General features: G+C 42.1%; 1 protein-coding gene across 1 annotated transcript in view; it reads right to left on the reverse strand.

Moving 5' to 3' along the window:
- Positions 1-1,021: 1,021 nt before the first annotated feature.
- Positions 1,022-15,000, reverse strand: part of fndc4a (fibronectin type III domain containing 4a) — an 83,232-nt gene continuing 69,253 nt past the window's right edge. The window contains exons 6-8 of the mRNA XM_063222651.1: positions 11,952-12,206; positions 5,805-5,967; positions 1,022-1,116 (exon numbers count right to left, since the gene is read on the reverse strand). Coding sequence (XP_063078721.1) covers positions 1,022-1,116; positions 5,805-5,967; positions 11,952-12,206 — 513 coding nt within the window. The remainder of the gene's footprint in view (positions 1,117-5,804; positions 5,968-11,951; positions 12,207-15,000) is intronic.

Consider the following 15,000-nt stretch of genomic DNA (forward strand, 5'->3'; position numbering starts at 1 on the left):
TAACTTTATTTGAGTAAAAGCATGAAAATCGGTACACCTGCTTACTAGTGACTATAAACGCTTATTAGAAGAACCTTATTATAAAGTGTTACCAGTCTACCATTACTTTTTTGCCAAGTGTGCGACAGCCTGTGACACTGTGTGGTTTAACTTTATTCGACCTGAAGCTACTGTTCTAACAACCACCGACCTTAAACCCTCCCACAAGCGAGCTGATTTCCGTTAGACTGGCCAGTGTGGTGTTGTATTGACAGGGCCGTAACTATAGCAGGTTGAGCAGGTATGGTCGCACTGGGGCCTGTGACCTCCAGGGCCCCGTCACAACCCCCAAAAATGAAAATAAAATAAGAACTTTATTAAATTCAGATTTGGTTGTGAAAAGATTTGTCTCAAATATTTAAAGTTTTCAAAACAGCATTACATTTCCTCACTGAAATTCAACTTTGATGTCAATATATTAGTTGTGAAATACCCTAAAATCATGTGTACCTCTAAGGCCCCGTGGTGGCTACTCGCACCAGGGCCCATGACTGACTTCACTAGTGCCACTGTGTATTGAGTCACTGGAGTCTCTCTAATATCCTAACTCCCGTACCCTCTATCCTAACTCCCTTCCCCCCTTTTCTTACTTGCCTGCTTGTGGCCTCGTGGTAAGGTCGTTGGTGACAGAAGTGTATTTTTGAATGTCTCGCAGAAGCGCAATTCTAACGGCCATTTTCTCATTTGCAACCGGGACGGTGAATGAAGAATATTCCCCCAAAAGTTGTTGTGGCTAGGCTGGCAGTGGGGAAACTTAAACGTTTTCTCCACGGAGGCGGGGGTCAGGGCCGCTGTTAAGGTTTTGGAGGCCCTAAGCATAACTGGTCATGAGGCCCCCCCCTCATAATTTCATAATAATAATAATAATAATAATGATAATAACAATAGTAACAATAATAAAATTATAATAATAATTATAATACGTTTTTTAGTCAATCTCTATTTATGAGGCCCCAATTTTGGGGGCAAAGTGGTAAAGGCCCTAGGCGCTCTGCTTACTCTGCTTATGCCTGGCGGCGGCCCTGGGCGGGGTATCAGCGAAGCGTGAGGCCACAAGCACAGGCCGAGGAAGGGAGTCTGCATGTTGGAAAGAACCCACTGTACCAGAGATTATTTAAGTATATAGAGATATGCCAACATAATAGGTTTCTATGGGCACCTAACATGACCAGGTTCCGGTCTGCCTAAAGGGGCGTGTCATAATGCTCCTAGAATGAATAGAACAGTCCTTAGGTCTGCCTAGGTCTGCCTAAAGGGGGATTTCCCTCCCAATAATAGAACCCGGAAACAATGGGCCAATGGAACCTCTCTCTCTCTACTCTCTCTGACTGTACTGTATGTGACTAATTAGCAGAGGGGATCTCATCTGATGACAGAGAAGGCGTTTGGGGTGTGGGTTCAGAGCAAGGGTTCAGGGGCAGGTTTCAGGCTCAGTGTTAGAATTTAAAACCGACCAACTAGAGGTGTGTGTGTGTGTGTGTGTGTGTGTGTGTAGATCTATGTCTGCATGTGTGTGTGTGTGTTTCGTTGTATGTGGAAGACAGGGAAAATGTACATTAGCACAGGATTCTGTAACCAGCCAACGATCGAGATCGCCTCGCCACACAGAATGTCCTGATGCTCGAGACTACCTTATCACACGGACCATTTGCAAAGATGGACCTACCTGTTCCTTTCCTTTCAGTAGCGGCAAACACATAGTCATTGATATACCACCCGATCAGAGTGGAAGAGGCACACTATTTGACCCTGTATGTTCCTATTTTCATTCATATATGGTGAATTCAGGTAAATTGGGCCACTTTTTTTTTCATATAAGCAATTGGCCAAAAGTGGCCCAATTTACCTGAATTCACAGAATGATTTAGACGTCAAAAATGAAGGAGCTGATAGGCTTGTTTGAATCTGGTGGATACTTACATGTAAAGTGAAGACTGTGTTGACCTGTGGGTTGGCACTGCTTTGTAGAACAGCTACTGGCCACATTCTTTTGCAGAGTGTACTTTTTGGTATGTTTGTTGGCATCCTTCCTTGTTTCTGTTTTTGATGTCTTTTTTTCCACTTTCCTCTGGCTTCATTTCCTTTTCGTCACAGTCTGTTATTTCTCTTGTCATCATCCACAAATCATCATGGGCAAACAGGGTAATAAAAACGCAGGAGGATGTCAGAGAGAAGCTTTTGAAGACATCTCAGGTTCCATGCCAACAGGAGTATTTTGCAGACTCTTGCATCATCCTGAAGTCAGTAGCACTGTATGACGTCAGGTCATGCCAGTCATGGTAGCCTATTTATTTATTTATTTTTGTTTATCTTCTTATCTTTCTCTTTTTTAGTTATAAAGTTTGAAATTCATGCTCCCGAATAGAAATGGAAGAGATTGTACATGTATGTTTACTATAAAAAGCATGTATGAAATCTTCATACTAGCACAGACATGACGCAAAATTATTATATGAAGCATGAACTGTGTGACATATTGTCTGATCCATGCATTCTTGTGTGTAAAAAATGCAAGATATATTTATACACACATTCTTTCTATTCTCTTTCAGTTTTACTTACTATGAAGTGTGACCAAATCCTTGTGCTATTTTGCAATTAGGTCTGATTTGTTTGTTTAGATTCGTGTACAGTATGAGATCCTTGCTTGTATTACATCGAAGAAGTAGTGATACTGTATGTGTAACACTCTTCTCTTTCTGCATTGTTGATAAACACTTCTCATAGTGGAATTTAATATATTTTAATTAAAAATAAAAATGATTCATGTCTATGTGTGGTCTATTGGTGAAGCTTTTGAAAACTCGCTGCACATTGGCACTCTTGCTGAAATGCTGGTATCCAACTCTTTTTACCTTTTACAGTGTCATCAATGTACCAACTGGTCCTTGTTTAAATGTGTGACATTCTGAATCAGTGCATATTTCACAAAAACCTCAATATTGAGTTTGGTAGATACCCACCTCGGTTTAACTTATTTTTGCTTGGCAATAAAAGCTTGTAGAGGCACACAGGTATCACCCACTAAGAAGGTAAAGTCTCTACTTTCAAACTAGCCAACATGTTTCAGTGGCCCTATCACATAATATCTGTAGACCTCCTTGTAACCTGCACTCTACAAAAAAAGGGTTTAGAACGCCTGTATTCTATGACATAATTCCATAAACACTGCCAGTATTCAATGTGTTAATGAATTGGCTGCAAGGTGTGTGGCTGGAGTGACTTTCTGATCTCTCAATCTGTGTAAAAAATATTTTGTTTGAACCCAGTGTGACTTGACAACACAGTACATCTGGGTCCAGGAAGACAGATGCTGAGGCACTCAAGGTTGCAATTTTTTACTTTTTTATTTGGCTACAATGCCTACGCGTTTCGGCCCTTATGGCCTTCTTCAGGGCTTATACAGTACATCTGGTAATGAAATACAAACACTGTGAAGCACAACAATAGCCTATTTGTATCAGGGACAAAAAAGGGGTCACAAAATTGGTAGCAAGGCCTTTTCATATTCATAACATTGAAGTAGTGTTTTTATTATTATTTTATTATTAATCTCATCCCCTAATTGTCCTTTGTGGGCAAGTCAAGGTTACTTGCTTTGTCGCTGCAGTGGGCTAATAGACTCAGGGGGGGGGGGACTGTTCACAAGCAACATCTGGCCAATGAGTGTAAATGAAAATGAGATTTTCTGCTTCATATTTTCATTAATACGGAATGGTTTTGATTAATCAATAAATAAAGAGAAATGTTTTAGCAGCACACAGTTACCAGACTGCCTTTTTATTCCACTTGCAGTGGCCTCTGAGTTCCTCTCTAAAGGAACAGATATTCACATATTTGCAGTATTTTTAAGTAATACACATTAATGTGCATATACCATTTTCTTCTCAGTGTGTTCCGCACTTAGATTGACATTATTAGCATAGCTTAGCTGGAAGTAAATGGTACCATTAGCATCTAGCCACAAGTGATCTCTGGAAGGAATTTAATAGCCGTATTGCACTTTGGTGTTGTACATTCATTTTAAACTGCTTCATAAGAACTTTTGATGATGTCTTATTTGGTAGCCTACCATAGACTTGTATGGCATCGAATCGTATTGCATTGTGGGGAATTTTTAAGTATCGAAAATAATCGGATCACTGCTTTCAGAAATCGATACCGTATCGTATCGTCATGGAGGCTATGATTTACGCCCCTAGTTTGTACTGTATGTGTGTTGTAATTCACCTCTCTTCTGTTTGCTTTCATTCTGTCAGCGCTCCGGTGAAATATGAAGTGGAGCTCGAGAATGGCACTGAATATTCGGAAGGTATTTTAGATACGGTTACGGTAGAGCAGTCTCTCAGCAGATAAGGGCTGCATTTCAATTGGCAGGGCGCAGGATGAAATACAGAATAAATAATAATCCAGGAGGTTCTTGTGTGCGTGTGCGTGTGTGTGTGCGTGCATGTGTGTGTGTGTGTGTGTGTGTGTGTGTGTGTGTGTGTGTGTGTGTGTGTGTGTGTGTGTGTGTGTGTGTGTGTGTGTGTGTGTGTGTGCTTGCATACGCTTGTGTGCGTGCCTGCACATGTGTCTCTGTGTGTGTTTGTGTCTGTGTGTGTCTGTGTATGCGTGCATGTGTGTAAGTGTAGTTCAAGCAATGCCGAACATTGTTTTCTTAGTCATCCATCTGAATGAGTGTTTGTCTACTTCACCTCCTGCAGGGAAATTGGGTTATTTTTAGGTGCACCCGGTGACTGGTCGCTGGTAAGAGACATGCATAATTTTCCCATCAGCCAACATGTTGCTCTGAATGAAATCAGACCATAAGCTCTGTAAGGCCCTGCTCTAAAAACTGTCTCAGGCAAAATTACTGAACAAACAACACAAAAACGTATCTTTTATTCAACAGAGTACTGTAAGCTAAGCTTTCTCTTTTTTGTTACTTCTTTGTATTTGTTACAGTTGGTGTGTATTTCTGTGCTTCATGTCTTGTTAATCTTGTTAACAACAATCTTGTCTTGAGGGTTGACATTTCCATATCCATTCTGTGCAAATAGTACTGTGGACTAAACTACTCAAACTACAATGAAGTCAACAGGTTTTCATTTGTGGGTTTATCCACAGCAGGTCGGCCTAACTAGCTAAAATGGCATCCCATCAGTTGATACTTGTCTTCTGTTCAGGCTGCCCGGATGTTGTGATCATCAGCACATGCATGATTCTGAAACAAATTGGTGCTTAAACAATGTAAGTGCATTTTAAATGGATATAATTTTGATGATGTATATTGTCCGCAAGTGGTGTGTAGGCCTACTATACGTGTATGTCATTGTGATTATGGACTTACAGCCTGCATGCAGCACGCTACACTCTACTACAGCAAGACCAGCTACACTGCTATCTGCAACTGTTCCTTTGAGTGCCATCTTCAATAGTACTGAAGTCTGATCAAGCCTGGGAGTGTCTAGAGGAGTTTGATAAGTCACCACAGGAGGCTACACAGTAGGCTACCAGATCAAACATTCCTCACTGGGTAATGTGACGAGCACAAAAGTCGAGTCGAGTTGAGTTTCAGTTAATCACAGCGCATCTTCATTTCAAAGCGTAATTTTCGTTAGTCATTTTCTCTTGATTTTAATTCCAATATGATGCATGTACAGTCATAATATAATATACTATGAAGTGATATGTAGGGGCTTATCTCACAGTGATGTTAATCAAAACACGTAAAGCTAGGTTTATGGTACTGAGCCTGCTGCGACCGTACAGAAACCACCCACCATGCCGCCCCTCTGCAGAGCTGAACGGACACCTTGTGGAGCTGAACGTATGGTTCTCCCAGGCTGAAATGTCCGTCGTCGGCCGGTAAGCTAGCGGACAGTGCGAGGTCATGATTGGCCTGGAATTGACGTCATCTGCGTCCTTGAAGAAACGCCACTCCCTCTGTTGTCTTGGGAGTGCAGACTTGAAGGCAGATCTATGAACAACCCTCCACACCTCTGGTAGTGCTGTTCCTGTTATGTCAACTTTGGTGCAGGAGAAGTCTAAACCTAGCTTAAGCTTACATTGAAGGGTAGGCCTAATATGGTGGGTGAAAAGTACTTGTGTGTAATATCACTGATCTCTATCACTGATTCTCAAATTTACCGCCAGACATATTAACATTTTAATAAGATCAGGAAATCTACTGTACATCTTCTGTCAAAAAAAATCAAACTGGTCCCTGCATGTCACCAAAAATGTGACGTCCTCATATGCACATTTGCAATGCATTTTGTAAACAGAAGTATTATGTAGGCTATAAATATCCCAACCACATGTCTTCGAACAGAGTCCCTTCGATGGGTAATTCAGTTCTTTGATTTCTTTAGTTCAAGGTCTCGAAGCTGAAAAACCTGGAGCAACAGAGGTACAATTATGTTGTTTTTTAACAGGCATGGTCCATGGTCAAACTTAGTCAGAGTAAATGGTTTGACATTGAATCACCAATATTCCCTGGTATGCTGTGCATCTGATTGCTGTGTGTTGCTTTAACACAAAATACAAACTGTTCACAAGGTAACATTTAAACACGGGTTTGGGCTTAATACACACTCTTTGCTATTGTCTTGAAAACTTAATACGTTGTGTGTGTGTGTGTGCGTGCGTGCGTGCGTGCGTGTGTGCGTGACCTTGAGGTTGAAACCTATCCAATTTCACCTAGACCAGCGAGAACCTTAATTGGACACAATAATACAAATGTCTTCTGCACTTAAAATCTCCATCACTGACTTAACAGACCTTTCTAAACAGAAAAAAATGGGAAGCTTGTTGTGGGAAAGCAATAATGAAGCCTACCAACATCTGAAAGTCTGAACTACAGGTAGCCATCGTCGGATGGACAGAGCATTAACAAGAGACTTGCCACTTTGGATATAGATCCACTAAACTGACCTCCAATGACCTTCATTGATTCTCCTTATTGTGTTCTGGTTCTCTCTCTCTCTCTCTCTCTCTCTCTCTCTCTCTCTCTCTCTCTCTCTCTCTCTCTCTCTCTCTCTCTCTCTCTCTCTCCGTCTGTCTCTGTCTCTGTCTCTGTCTCTCTGGCTGACTGGCTCTCTGTGTTTGTCTCACTCTTTCTCTTTCACTCCCTTTTACCTCCTTCTCTTTCTCACCCCCCCCCTCTCTCTCACACACACACACACACACACACACACCTGTCCGTACTATAACATGGCTGAGCACTGTGCAGTGGTAATTGGCTGGCATTAGATTTAAAGGACCAGACTGTGTAGTCTCTCCACTGTCCCCTTCAAACAGCAACTGCTGAGCCGACAGTCTGTTTTTAGTGCTAATAAGTTCTGTGGGGACAGGACCAGGCAGCGACGTCCAGATGACCCAAACCACTCACCTTGATCACCTACCAACTGCACAGGACAGTAGTAACCCTGGTTGTCTATGTGATTGCTTGTTTTGTTTGTTTCTTTGTTTGCCTGCTTGTTGGTGGTTTGGAAGCACATCGTCTTGAAGCAAAGGAATCCTAAACCCTAACCTGGCAGACCAATAATACCATATAGTCGACTGTATATAATAATTTTGAAATACAAGAATGTGTTAGGTTGGGTAAAGAATGGACACTGAGCCAACTGGTATACTCTAGCCCAGGGGTGGGGAACCTATGTCTCGAAGGCTGTTTTATCCGGCCCCCGACATAATTTCAATGTTTTGCAGCTTCACATGAAATATGACATATTTTGTAAAGGAAACTTCATTTGCAATACAATTAAGTTATATTCAGGGGACCAAGAGAAGGTGGGGTCTGTTTTAAAGCTGCCTGCCTTCAATATAGGCCTAAAGTGCAGGGGGAAATCATGGTTTGTGTTCATAATGTGGCCCTTGCCCCTTTACGTCCCTTGAAAGAATTTGACGTGGCCCCTCGAATGAAAAAGGATCCCCGTCCCTGCTCTAGCCGGTAGTTTACTACACATGTCATGTACTGTATGTCTGACAGGCTTAACAAGGTGACTGATAGTTCAATATGTCAAAGTAGGCCTATCATGTGATGTAACCACTATTATAGGCACGGTTAGTAGTGTGAAAACGTACCGCTGTCCTCGTAATGTCTTGTCCAGTGCCATCGTAATGTCTTGCCCACTGCCATCGTAAGGTCGGTAGTAAAAACAGTGGAGCCATGTTGCTGGCTGCTATCCCGCATGGTAGCCTTCGATGCCCCGACAACCGGAGATGGCAATAACACAGACAGCCAGCAACGATGGACCGAAGCCATCTCTCTCTCTCTCTCTCTCTCTCTCTCTCTCTCTCTCAGAGTTCAGGCACCATCATCGTTCATTCATATCAGCTATGCCCTTTCTGCCACGTTGGCAGCTATTCCTCTCCTAGACTACGGCGTGTTAGAGGGGACGCTTGTAATTTTGTAGCCAGCCTGCCAATGTCCTGCCCCTGTGGATGATAAAAAGCTGTGAGGTGATCCGTGCAGTGTGCACCCCACCCCCCTATCCCCCAACTGTTTGTGTGTGTGCTATACAGTATGTGTGTGTGACCACTGAAATGTCCTTCAGAAACGAGTTGATGATGTACTGTATGACCATGAGTCTTTGTTACTTTGAGCTACACATATTTACTGTAGGCTACTTCATGGAATTATGAGTGACTGAGTGCTTATACATATACTAGTAGTACCAGTGATAATCTATGTTTGCTTTTACTCTAGAATAGAATAGAATAGAATAGAATAGAATAGAATAGAATAGAATAGAACAGAACAGAACAGAACAGATCATATCAGATCAGGCAGAGCAGATCAGAACAGAATAGAATAGGGCTGTCCAATTGATGATTACTAGTGCTTATAGGCTACATGTTGTATAATGCATACATTATAATCTATCATATTCATTTGAATTCATGTAAATAACAAATGATTTATTATGGCATTAAAGGGTCATGAATCGTGACGGAAATGACAAACAACTTCATTATTTAACTAAGTAGCCAGAACCCCTGTGGGAAGACACCACTCTTGTTTTGATTGTGCATGACGTTTCCTCTCTGCCTACATAACTCAAACTTCCCCTCAGGTGCAACTGATGTCAACACAGAATAGTTTCCTCACTATTGGAGTCATGCTGTAATTTTTCACCCAGTGTTTGACTTCGACTTTCAACTTCAACAGTGCTTTGATGGTTTAGAATTGACTTACGGCACAAACAGAAAAAACCCACTGGCTCCAAAAAAGAGGAATATCATTCCATAGTATTTATTATCATTTAATATGAGTAGTTGTTGATAATGTACAGTGTGGTATGATATTGTTGATTTACATCACATGCATCCTTGAAGTATTACTTAAAGAATTGTGATTAACTTTTATGACAATTATGTTTGTGCTAATTAATTACAGTGAGATACTTACAGCAAAAACTCTAACCTAAAAATAGCTTTGGGCAAAATAAGGCCGAAGAGTACAAAATATTTACATTGCATTTCTAGAAGTACATGTCCCTCGAAGTAACAATTCTTTCATTTTGATTTTCTTCAAATGATGACAACTTTATGACAAATTAATTGCCGATATCTGCCCCATGATGAAGGATCATGCAATTTTGTATTCATGAAATGATCAACTTTACAAAAATCTGTTGTTCTTACAGTGTCTCTTCATGTACATTTTGTTCATCAATGATGACCACAAAGAGTTAAATAGTGAAGTACTATTAATACTGCATTTACTTACTGTAACCTATTCATTTACTGGCTAATTAGTTCATAATTAAGACAGCACACTTCCATGTTGTATGGTCTTCCTGGGTCGAACCATGCAGGTAGATTATATACAGGCTGGCTTAGCTAGAGAGAGGCTATAGCTTACTACGTAGTATGTCCTACAATACATACTGTACATCGCTGGCTCTATGCTTGACCCTACGCCAACCACGCTTCTCACTACTGCTTAAGACTGCATTACATGCACCAGAAGCAATACAGTATATTATGTTTTTTTTAATTAATAAAAATTAGCACTTTCCCCCCCTTGTTGCTCTAGAAATAAGTGTGGATGCATGCAGTCACATGTTGTAATTGTTTTTGTCTTTCTTTGTAAAATCAGACACAGTAGAATAAAAACCCTGCTCATACTTTTACTGTACACTGCCATATCAAAAAATGCACTGTTCACTTCCCATCATTCTTAGTAAGACACAAGACAGCTCTCATGGCTCAATGTACTGCACACAGTAGTATAGAGTAGGGGTGGGTTTCCTCCGTCTTCTCAACTCTAGGCCTACTTCATTTACGGTAATCCTTTTCACTATTATCTCAAATTGGTCTCAAGAATATTCGGGAACAAGCAAGGCATGTCTTCTGTAAATGACACATTTGAAACTCAGTTTTCATTTGAGGGGGAAAAAATGCTTTTTGGAGACACAAAATTGATGCACGCACTGACTGATGATGTGTCTGTTTACGTTTCCATGTTGTGCTTTCAATTCATTTTGTATTTATTTTAGTAACCCAAATCTGTTTCATCCATGGACTATGGATTCATTTTTGTTCAATTCTGAATTTCAATTCCTTGGAGCTTATGGCTGGCATTCCTAGTTTGCTTAAACCAACATCAATTCCAGGAATCTTTAGGGCAATCATAATGATTGTTTCAGGAACACTGCACAGGTTGAAAATAAATAGCTACCCCCTTCACGCTGGCTTCGTCTGCTGATGGATGTCATTGACCTAGTATTGGTCAATCCCAAAATGCGCTGTGGCTTTGTTTGTTCTGCCGGGCCTGGCTCCATTGCCTCTGCCAAAAGGTTCAGAAATATTTGAAATTCAGCTGTGGCAAGAGATCCGTCAACCAATCAAACCACATGTATACATGATGTAATATATATTTGACTGGATTCCAAACCCAGAGTCACTGAGTCACTGTCTCTGAGAGCAAAACTAAGAATAACACTTTTTTTTTTAATGTGATTTTCATTTTTTTGCAGAATGTGCATATTGAGGTCTTGAAAAAGCTTGTCAATGTTCCAGAAAGCTTCCAGAGGTGATTTCTCTGTTTTCCGCTTTAAGAAGTGAACACATTCAAAAGGCCATAAATTCATCACACATTACCAGTTTCTGTAAAAAGGTTAGAATCTGCACTATCAAAATCTGTTTTACTATATGCTCATGGGCCTACTTGCGGTCTGTAGTTTATTAAAAGACATGGAAAGACAACTCCTCAATGCGTCAGACGCGTCCATCGTTATCCATCAGTGGACGCAGCCAGTGTGAAAGAGGCATAAGAGCAGTCAGGCTGTCACACCCTTTCAGATCTCCATAACATTCCTGAAGTCAGTGCTGCTGGAAAACCCACCCCAAGATGTCCAACAAAAATGTAACACATCACAGCCAGTCCCCGTGCAGAAGTGGATTGCTTAACATTTGTTCTGGTCGTGTGTGTGTGTGTGTGTGTGTGTGTGTGTGTGTGTGTGTGTGTGTGTGTGTGTGTGTGTGTGTGTGTTGGCACACCCGCATCTGTGTCCGTGTGTTCGTACACTAATGTGTTCATCCATCAACTGTCCATGTGTTTCCACTATTATTTTATAGTGTGTGTGTGTGTGTGTGTGTGTGTGTGTGTGTGTGTGTGTGTGTGTGTGTGTGTGTGTGTGTGTGTGTGTGTGTGTGTGTGTGTGTGATTAATGTTTGTGTCTTTCATTGGGGATGTGTGTTTGCCTCTGAGTGTGTCATATACACATGTGTCATAATGTGTGCGTCCATCACTTGCCCAAATGTGTGTGTGTGTGTGTTTGTGTGTGAGGACACCGTGTCTATGCGTGTGTGTGTGCGTGTGTGCGTGTTTTTGTGTATGTGTGTTTTGTCCATGAGTGTTTTCGCAGCAGTAGCAGCTGATGGCTTGTTCTGCCCACGATGGTGAACAGCCCCATTACCTCCACAACAGCCCAGCCCCCAGCCCCAGCTCCACCCGCATCCCCATTGCAGAGGCTCAGGCTGGCACAGGAAGGCTGGAGCAGGAGCTGGCGTTTGTGCTGATGGGGGTGTAGGGTAGTTATGGCAGCAGGCCCGGAGCCATTGGTGTGGTTGTTGGGGGGCATTTGTGGCTGGAGGGGTTGGAGGCTGGAGGCGTTCAGGATGGTTTTCGTGGTTGTGGCAGCAGAAGCTGTTTGCTGGGGTGCCATTTGTGGCTGGGAGGGTTTCAGGAGGGTTGGGTCAGAGATTCTTTAAGTAGGCCTATATAGAGATATGCCAACATAATAGGTTTCTATGGGCACCTAACGTGACCAGGTTCCGGTCTGCCTAAAGGGGCGTGTCATAATGCTCCTAGAATTAATAGAGCAGTCCTTAGGTCTGCCTAGGTCTGCCTAAAGGGGGATTTTCCCCCCTTCCCCCTTGCAATAATAGAACCCGGAAACAATGGGCCAATGGAACCTCTCTCTCTCTACTCTCTCTGGTTGGGTGGCTGTGGCATAGGGGGTGTTGTTGGGAACGTTGGTGGCTGGAGACTGCAGTAAGGTTGGCACTGGAGGTGTTGGTAGGAGACGTCTCGGCTCGCCGGTGAGTTACAGTAGGATGGTTGGCTGTCTGTCTGTGGGTGGCTGACGCATCCCAGCTGGCATTACACATCGATGATGTTGATAGATGGCACAGACGAATGAAACTGCAATACACAAAAAAATCACTAAGGGTTAAAAAAGTTAAAAAAGGGTTAAAAAGACGATCAGCATGTCTGAATTTATATTCAACATAAAATCAACCATACAACCTAGGGAAAGGTGAATGTTTTATATATATGGACAGTTGGAGACGTTTTGTGTGGTTGAAATACACGTGGCAACCAAGGAAAAGCAGTGCTGCATAAGGATTCTCAGCCTATCAGATAAAGCCTGTTCTGAGTACAGTGGTGACTGCCTTTGGCTGCAGAATACAAATGGGTCTTGGGTGAAACTCCACCTTTTCCCACTGATTTAAAGGTCTTATTAAACCCGAGACAGCCAAATTCTTCTTAATTAAGGCCATGTTTCTTTTGTGCTCCTGGAGATCAATTCCATTTTAATTTCTCCATTTTACGGTGACCGTATAAACCCGAGACAAACTCCACGGGCTTCTGAGATCAACGATTAAGGAGCCGAGGGCAGGGCGGGAGCAATCGCTATCGAATCCACAAAGAAAGAGTCTGCTACAGGGGAAAAGCGAAGGAGGAAAAGAGTGAAAAAGAAGGAAAGAAGTAAATTATAAAGAGAAGGAAGGAAGGAAAGAAAGAGCAGGAAACTGTACTGTAAAACTTGAAAATTGTTTCTTCTTACAACACGGAGGTCTTTATGTGACACTTCACCTTGACGTATTGTTGGTTTTGTGTTGAGAGATGTTATCTTTTTATTCTTCATCCATTAAACCTTAACCATAAACTGTTTGCCAAAAGCAGTCTAAGCACAATGGGAATTATCATCTAATTGAAGAGAATCTTTTACACACACACACACACACACACACACACACACACACACACACACAGACAGACAGACAGACAGACAGACAGACAGACAGACAGACAGACAGACAGACAGACAGACAGACAGACAGACACACACACACACACACACACACACACACACACACACACACACCCACAGCTCAACATTAAATTTCAAGTCATAAATATCAAATACGTCGACAATTATACTAATCAAATTCACCACACTTGTTTGCGATGTTCCTGGAGAGAGGGCGTTGAACTTATTGTTGTAAGAGGGGGGTTTCAGTTTGAAATCGTGTCGATTGTGTAGTTGAGCTTTAATGCGGTAACATTCTTCTAAGTTGTCTATTTTAGAATTACAGTATGTCAGTGGGCATATTAACAATAAGACGAGCATCTTTGAAAAGCTATGTTCATGTTTTATGTATAGAGCCATAAAATTGATGATCATTTTTATCTAAGCATGGCAGGCTTTTAGTCAGATGCTAGAGACAGGTTTTAAGTTTGTTAACTTGGAGTGTATGTCTGTGCGGAGAGTATTTGGGAAGTAGGAGTTCTGTATTCTGTGTGCATTCTGTGTGTAGATTGGGATCTCGGTCTGTCAGACTCATTGGTTTTTGTCGGATACATTGTGCTGTTTGTTTATGCTTGCACTGGCTGACCTTTGCATTGTGATTTTTCAATAGCTCCCTTGTAGCTCTGATCTGATATTTTTTGTCTTTTGTAAGGCTGCCCTGTTTTTGCAACAGACTTTCTGCCTTGTGGCCTGTATTCATAACCTCTTCACTGGACCCCATTATTTTCCGGATACATTTGGATTCGGCATCCGGAACCATAAATTGATTCTAGCCGTGTGACACCTCCCCAACCTTACAAGCTGTGACTTATGACAATACCAACCAATCACCTTGTCTAGTTCTAAACATACACCGGTCAGACACGACAACAATGTGCTGGCCATTCCTGGATGGCCTAGTTTATCGTACCAAGCTCATAGACAGGGGTCAGCATGGAAAGACTTCCATGGGCAGGACGTTTTCAGAAGTGGGACAAACAGATATCTATTAAATACCCCAAATGCCTCTTGCTTGGCCTTTCCATCTGTAAAGCTCCTGTCAATTAAGTGAAGTGAAAGCGAAAGCCCGCAAACCCACCTGGGAAACTCCAACTCCCATTGTCATTGTGACACAGCACACAATTTCACTCTGCACACAATGAAATTGCATTTATGCCTCACCCGTGCAAGAGGGCAGCTCCCAATGGCGCCCAAAGAGAGCAGTGCGGAGGGACGGTACCACGCTCAGGGTACCTCAGTCATGGAGGACAATGGGGAGAGCACTGGTTAATTACTCCCCCCACCAACCTGGCATGTCGGTAATCGAGCCGGCAACCTTTGGGCTACAAATGTGACGCCCTAACCGCTTACTCATGACTGCCCTATTTCCATTTCCCTTCACGTTACGTCTGGACTGGGTCTTTAAGACGGAAATTATTCTTGTTGCCAC

This window comes from Engraulis encrasicolus, chromosome 18 (genome assembly GCF_034702125.1).
Source record: "Engraulis encrasicolus isolate BLACKSEA-1 chromosome 18, IST_EnEncr_1.0, whole genome shotgun sequence".
Taxonomy (NCBI): domain Eukaryota; kingdom Metazoa; phylum Chordata; class Actinopteri; order Clupeiformes; family Engraulidae; genus Engraulis; species Engraulis encrasicolus.